This window comes from Propithecus coquereli, unplaced genomic scaffold (assembly GCF_000956105.1).
Source record: "Propithecus coquereli isolate 6110/MARCELLA unplaced genomic scaffold, Pcoq_1.0 Scaffold163, whole genome shotgun sequence".
NCBI lineage: Eukaryota > Metazoa > Chordata > Mammalia > Primates > Indriidae > Propithecus > Propithecus coquereli.
Window position 1 is genome coordinate 283,678 of NW_012140858.1, and position 7,552 is coordinate 291,229.

General features: G+C 38.8%; 1 protein-coding gene across 1 annotated transcript in view; it reads right to left on the reverse strand.

Annotated features, from left to right (window-relative positions):
• The window catches only part of SVEP1 (sushi, von Willebrand factor type A, EGF and pentraxin domain containing 1), a 239,569-nt gene that overhangs the window by 51,004 nt on the left and 181,013 nt on the right, over nucleotides 1–7,552 (reverse strand). Inside the window, exons 29-31 of the mRNA XM_012641129.1 lie at nucleotides 7,453–7,537; nucleotides 6,489–6,680; nucleotides 5,263–5,430 (exon numbers count right to left, since the gene is read on the reverse strand). Coding sequence (XP_012496583.1) covers nucleotides 5,263–5,430; nucleotides 6,489–6,680; nucleotides 7,453–7,537 — 445 coding nt within the window. The remainder of the gene's footprint in view (nucleotides 1–5,262; nucleotides 5,431–6,488; nucleotides 6,681–7,452; nucleotides 7,538–7,552) is intronic.

The window sequence follows — 7,552 nt, forward strand, 5'->3', positions numbered from 1 at the left end:
TGGCGAATTGCATTTATAGATTTGCGTATGTTAAACCAGCCTTGCATCCCTGGAATAAAGCCCACCTGGTCATGGTGAATTATTTTTTTGATGTGCTGCTGAATTCTATTTGTGATTTTAGCACTAGTCTTTACTATTGGTTTGTAAGCTATAGCTTACAAAGCCATATTTAGCCTAAATATAGCTCACGGTTATATATACTTACATTCAATGAACTTTAAAACAGTGATTTTTATTTCAGTCTCCAATGCCTCCTAAACCTTTACCTATGTGGTTAGAGAAAAGCTGTGCTCTATATATGATTCTGCTATTCAATCAGTATGAATACATTTTGCTTAATAACACCCAGTCTTTCTTTATGCATGGAGTATTTGCCAATATATGATGATAGATTGATGATTTGCAAAAGCCTTAAATTACTCTCAGGTGCTCTCTCAATGAGGTAGAACAAAAGATAAGGTTATGTAGTATTAGAATTAGTATTTGAGTCATTCTTATCTTCATTATCATTCTCTCACTGAATAGAAAATTGACAGAGAGTTTTGAAAGAATATCTAACACCTGATCAGCTCATCATTTGGATACTAATGAAGGGTAAGGGACCAAAATAATTGAGTACCTAATTTAATCCTGTTTAGAAATATTTATTTCTTTAAGAAAACAAAGCAAATGGTGATTCAGACAGGCTTAGAAACTTGCCTGAAGTCACACCTAGGTAAGCGGCAGAGTTGGGATCTGAATTTGGTTTATCGGAATTCAAAACTTATACCTTTTCCACAACACTGCTCTGTCTCTCTCTCTCTTTTTAAAAAATGAGGCAGGACAGATCATAACTTCTGGGTGTCATGTGCAAACCATATTTCAGTGTCAGTGGTATGTTTTATTTAACCTGTCCATCAGCAAAGATTCTTAAGTCATTTGTTTTAAAATTTTTCTAAAAAATTGACACATAACTGTACATACTTTTAGGGTACAAAGTGATGTTGCAATGCTTGCATAATGATCAGATCAGGGTAATTAGCATATCCATCATCTCAAACATTTATCATTTCTTTGCGTCGGGAACATTCAATATCCTCCTTCTAGCTATTTGAAACTATATAATATGTTATTGTTAATTATAGTCATCCTACAGTGCTATAGAACACCAGAACTTATTCCTCCTATCCAGCTGTAATTTTGTATCTTTTAAACAATCTCTCCCCATATTCCCTTCTCTCTACCCCTTCCAACCTCTTGTATCCTCTATTCTAGTTTTTTTTTTATTCTAGTTTTTTTAAGTCATTAGTTATAAAAAATTTCTCCAGAGGCCCCTTTTAGTTTTATAAAGGATCAGCTAGTGTAGAGGGCTTAGAATTCCTTCATCCTAGCTGGTAATATTTATGAACTCTATAGGATACAAACAGATCAAGAAAAACATAACAGTGTATGCACAGATATATGCATCCACCCTGCCTACAGTCATATGTCATGCTAGGGACAGAGGTGGTCTCAAAATGAATACCCAGAGACATCCCCAATACCTGAGTGCAGTCTCTAGTTAGGGCCTGCTGCAATTCATTGCTTTGGATAAGCTTAGCTCTTTGTATAAGGATCTGAACTTAATTTTTAGATGGCTTCTATCTTAGAGGATCCAGGAAGGTATACAAAGACAAGATGGTAAGAGCATAATTTTATTACTAAAAAATCCATTATCTCTGGTTTGAGTGTCCAGATTCTTTGTACCTGTGTAGCATGTGCTCTGGGTAGAAGTTCCATTTGATGAGGCTCCTGGTGTTTTCAGAACTATCTATATCATTTGCACACTTTGAACCATGCATCATTATTTTCATGAATCCCTTGATGTTATTAGCATAATTCACTGGCTGAAGTTCAGAGACATAGTCTGAGACATCCCTAACTTGTAAGGATCCATTGTGCCATCTATAAAATTCTTCCTTTATTTCATGGACCAGCTGCTTTGAGGCAGAAACATCTGCCCCCAGAATCTTCCTTATTTCTCAAAATCTCTTGACAACACAGAAATTTATGTTAAGTGACTTGGCAGCACTTTGTTAGGCCTCTGACTCCTGATCTTCTGGAAAATCTCCACCAACTACTCTTTTTTTTTTTGAGACAGAGTCTCACTGTGTTGCCCGGGCTAGAGTGCCATGGCGTCATCCTAGCTCACAGCAACCTCAAACTCCTGGGCTCAAGCGATCCTCCTGCCTCAGCCTCCCAAGTAGCTGGGACTACAGGCATGCGCCACCATGCCCGGCTAATTTTTTTATGTATATATTTTTAGTTGTCCAATTAATTTCTTTCTAATTTTAGTAGAGACGGGGTCTCACTCTTGCTCAGGCTGGTTTCAAACTCCTGAGCTCAAACAATCCGCCCGCCTTGGCCTCCCAGAAAGCTAGGATTACAGGCGTGAGCCACCGCACCCGGCCCAACTACTCTTCCCTAATGGAAAATCACAGCAAATCTGCTCTATAATTTAATGGAAGATTACCACTAAATGCATCTTTTTTGAATAAATAGATTTAAAATATGTATTTTCGACACTACCCCTAATTTCTTAGAACCTATAATATCCCTCAGTTTGACCTAAGATCTTGACTTTTCTTTATGACAGTCAATTAACATTTAGGGCCTCATTAAATAATTTTTAAGGGCCTGCTATGTGCCTGAGTCACTTCCTTAGTACACAGGTGGGATGCCAAAAATGCATTTACTTGTTTACACTTCTGTTGCCCTCTCTGCCCCCCAACTACCCAGTACTTTGTAGGCCCCTTCACACCGACAGTGGTTGCTTAAAAGAGGACTGACTGATTCTACCTGGAGAATGGGAAGGGGAGGAAAGGCCTCACAGATGAAATGGCTCTTGAGGGCAGTCATGAGGGATGAGAAGTGGAAGAGGAATCATTCCAGGCAGAAAAGTAGTCTTAGCAAAGGGGAGTGTGATACAGCTGGGACTACTGGGAACTTACAAATAGTCAGGCATGGCATATAGACACCTGGAAAGGGAGCAGCAGAAACTGGGGTCCTGTGTGTTTTTTGACAGGGTTACTGTGATGTTTGGTGGGTGAAGGTGTGGCAGGCATAGATTAATTGTGTCATCTCATAAGAAAGGCACATTTGGTCTCTGCCCCCAGTCCCTGACACAGAGCTCCTAAAGCCCATGTAATTTCCTGAGTGACAGGGGTACCAGTGCTTTGGATAACTAGATAACATGCCATGCAGATGAGGGTAGAGGTTTCTTAAAAATAAATATCTGCTAAAATACATCAGTCTTCTAAGACACTAAAGAAGGATATGTTTTCCAAATGATTAAAAAAAAAAGGAATCAGTTGTTAGCTGTTGCCTAGATAGCACTATAACCAGTCTCTGATCAAATTGCTGTGTTATTTCATCATGTTAGAACCCTGAATGTGTGTTTAGATTTACAGGGGACATATTTCACTCACATATTTTATTAAAGAATCACTTAGGGATAAAGTTTTGTATAAATGATGAGTATGCCCATAAATGCTGGCTAACAAAGCAAAAAGAAAAATTTGAACTGGTGAAAATCTAAAATGATGGAATATTTAATTAAATTCCATGTAACATCTGTATTCTCATTCAAGAGGCATTGGGGACATTCTTGCAGACTTTTATTAAAAATCAGGAAATACATATTATAAAATTGTTCTATTTCATAATTCCAAGGAAAAATGGCCCATCAGTATCACAGTGATGACTTAGAAGGAAACATCTGAGGATGAACTGGCTGGAATACAGTTGCATGTTTCTGGAATAATAACTCCAAATCCTTTGAAAATGGGCAGAATAATTTTCAGATGCAATTATCAGTGATTTGATTCACACACTGAGTGGGAGCTTACTAATGAGCACGTGCCTGAGAAGCTTTCTGAGACAGCTCCCAAGTGGGTCATTAGCTCTTCCCTTTTAGAAGAGACTTCAAAGAGCAGCCTACAAAATATTTAAACAGCTATAATTTAATAAGAACAATAGAAAGCATAAATCTGCATCACTAATTGTTTCAATTAATAATAATGATTAAAGATTTTGTCTTAACATACCTAATAAGTGCATTTAGAAGTCTGTATTTGAGAAGAATCAAAAGGGAAACATTTGATTAGGATTTTAAGATGCCAATAACCCTTCCTCCCCACTGAGTCTCTCACCAAGGAGTATAAACATAAAGATGGGAAGGAAAATGAGAAACAAATGACCATTTATATATTTGGGCAAAGAACTGAAAACTCTCAGTGTTTGAGGGTTTTGATAAAATGAAATGAAATGCAACTTTTATAAGAGTACAGAAACTGTGTCTTCTCATCTGTGTTCCAATCACCAAAACAATGGCTAAGTTGGTTGGGTTTATTGAGGTTTTTTCTTTCCTGGCTAGGTCATGCACTGTATCATTTTATTCTCACAATATCCATAAGTATGAGCCTTTAATGAACTAATTTTATGGAGGAGGACAATCGAGGCACAGGGAAGTCACACCGTTTCCCCAAGGCCGCACAGTTAGTGAACAACAGAGCTGAGATACAAATCCAAAAAATGGCAACCCCTCTGCTGTTGCTTCTTGTGAAAAGCAACCGTGCTAAATTTGGAGTGTGGAAGCACTATTAATGATGAAAATATCTATTGAGAAAGCATAGAGAAAAAATAATGATTGCAATGAAAGCAGTCAGATGACCTGGGATTTAATCACCCCTCAATACTTTATTGGCTGCCTTGAGACCCTAAGAGGATCATTCCAGAGTGAGCCCTTCCTTTTTCTGTACTCAAAGGGCTTTTGTGAAGATCAAATGAGACAATGAATGTGAAAGCCCTTTGAAATTTGTTTCCTGGGTTTCCAGGTATTATTTGTGAATTAAATCTGATCATTAGACATGTAAATTCCTGAACTCTATTATTTTTTTCCCCCTGCAGACATGTCATGTTTACATTGCAACTTAAAGTCTTGCCTTTGGTTTTGCAGAAGATAAATACACAAATTCCCATTTAAATATGCTTTTCGCATTTTTAATTAAAGTATAAAGACATTTTTCACAGCCCAATATCCATTTTTTCAAGGCCTAATTTGATAAACTACACTAATTCCAGGGAAACATTTTTTCCACGGAGAATATGTTTGCTTTCTACAGTCAGACAATAGGAGCATAAAGCTCTCGACGGCTTTGGCTGCCAGGAAATTTAGTTTTGTGTGCGGCGGAGCATCCACTCCCTCTGCCCTCAATGACCCTTTCCTTCGTAGGCTCTACTCACCCTTCTTTGCAAGTGTAAGTGACAGTGTTCCCAAAAGTGAAGTTACTCCCGGTGATGACAGCATCTTTGATGGCAGGCGGCTCTCCACAGAAGACCAGGTGACAGGTAGGTGGCGCTCTGTCCCAGCTGCCGGAAGCCGTGCATTCTATGGTGGAGGGGCCCTGCAAGCTACAGGAAGGAATGGCGTCACCCTTTTATTGGCTATTTATTTACTGCTACGGAGATGAAACAGGAAGGAGTTAGAAGAAAATAGTGGACACTTGAAGAACAAAAATTAAAACGTTTCTTCCTATTTTATTGCTTTATATAAAATAAGGGAAATCTAAACAGGCTATATACCACTTAGAACAATGAAGGGGTGAAAACAACATAATAACCACAATCATTTGGTACAAAATAAAACAGGTGAATGCACTCATCGTGGTGGTGCAGGGCACTGCAGACCTTGTGAGTAGCAGATTACTTGGATGAGAAGGTGTTCATAGGCTGGTTCGGAGCCAGCGGAGAGGAAGACACCTGCTGTAGCCTGGAAATCAGGGTAGCTGAGGTCAAAAAGCACTGTCCTGGCCATGAGCCTGAGCATCTGAACCACGCTGCTCCTGACTCTGACCTCTGGCCTTCCTTTAACTTTACAAACCTTGCATCACTATGCCACTGATTGTCTGCCTTTCTTGTCAACCTGATTCTGATTTCTTGTACTATTCACTCTACTTTCTCTTCACTCCATCTGTTCCAATTCAGATGCTGTTGACCATGTTTCTGATCACAGTCTTTTTCTACTGTCCCTTATAGTGTCCCCTTCTACAACCCATTAATTAAATTGACCTCTTACAGTAGTAAGAACCTAGGCCCTTACCTTGACACCCTATTCCACAGCATCCTGTGCAATGTTGAGTATAAGCTTGGTAAGCTGTTTAGTAAAAACTCCATCACAAAAGCATTTTATAAGGTATTGTGTTATGCTTCAAAAACAATTTTTGCTTTCATGTTTAAAGTCTTAATGCTTATAGCGACTGAACTAGGACTCCTAGAGTAGCAGTTTGATTGAATATTTCCCTGGGCATTTGCTATAAGCTGGGCCTCAAGAAACATACAAATTTGAGAATGTTCTTACGTTTAAATTTGTTTTTAAATTTGTCGACCAGTCACACACAAATGAAACTTAATGAATACATAACGAGTAACAAGGTATTATAGGAAGCTTGGCTGGTGTCTACAGACTTTACCTGTATCCACTCTCACATGAATATGAAGCAGTAGAAAGGTAGGTAAGCCCACTCAAAATATAATTTCCATTATTTATGCTTTCGGGACTAGAACACTGCACCAGTTCACACACAGGAGGAAAATGACTCCAAGAACCACTAGCCAGACAGGATGATTCTTTATCACCAGCCAGAGTATATCCTTTATTACATCTGAAGAAGATAGAAGAAAATTCCAGGATATAATTTGCTTTATTTTGCATAATTTCATCTGTGCCAAAAACCTCTAAAAATATTGAGAATTTATCTTTCTACTTATCACCCAGCAAGGTCCCTGTGGGGAAGATGTACAGTATTCAACCTTGAAAAACAAATTTTTAAGGCATTATTTCAGTGGGAGGGAAAAAACACCTTTTTTTTTGAGACAGAGTCTCACTCTTTTGCCCGGGCTAGAGTGAGTGCCATGGCATCAGCCTAGTTCACAGCAACCTCAAACTCCTGGGCTCAAGTGATCATTCTGCCTCAGCCTCCCGAGTAGCTGGGACTACAGGCATGCGCCCACTTTTTTAATATGTATAAATTCTCAAGTCAAGAATTTGGCTTGCTTCTACTTGGTGTCATGGGTTAGTAACTGCAAATAGAAAATCCTTGGTTTGAGAGTGGTGTGGTCTAAAGTCCCTGAGACTTCTTCAGGAGTCTCAGTCGTTAGCAAGGAGCACCTTTCTCCTTACATGCATTCTCAGTGTGCCTCAAGGGGGTGCTGGTGGCAATAATAGGTGACTGGTTATGGGATTTAAGGATTCTAGCTATGGCTACTATTAGGTTATTAGATTAAGATTTCTTCACACCACACATCATTCCATTAGTTCCTCATTAATTTAAGAACATCCTCTGGGATTATTTCCCCACTCTATTTCTTCCAGTATTATATCATTGCAAGCATGTCATTGACTTCTACAATGTAGTTTTAATTTCAGACACTTACCTATATAGCACTTTACTGCCATAGGTGAATGCTGACCCCTCAATGCCACCATTTTCTGGGATAGCTGGTGTGCCACAGGAAACAGCTTAAAGGAGAAAAA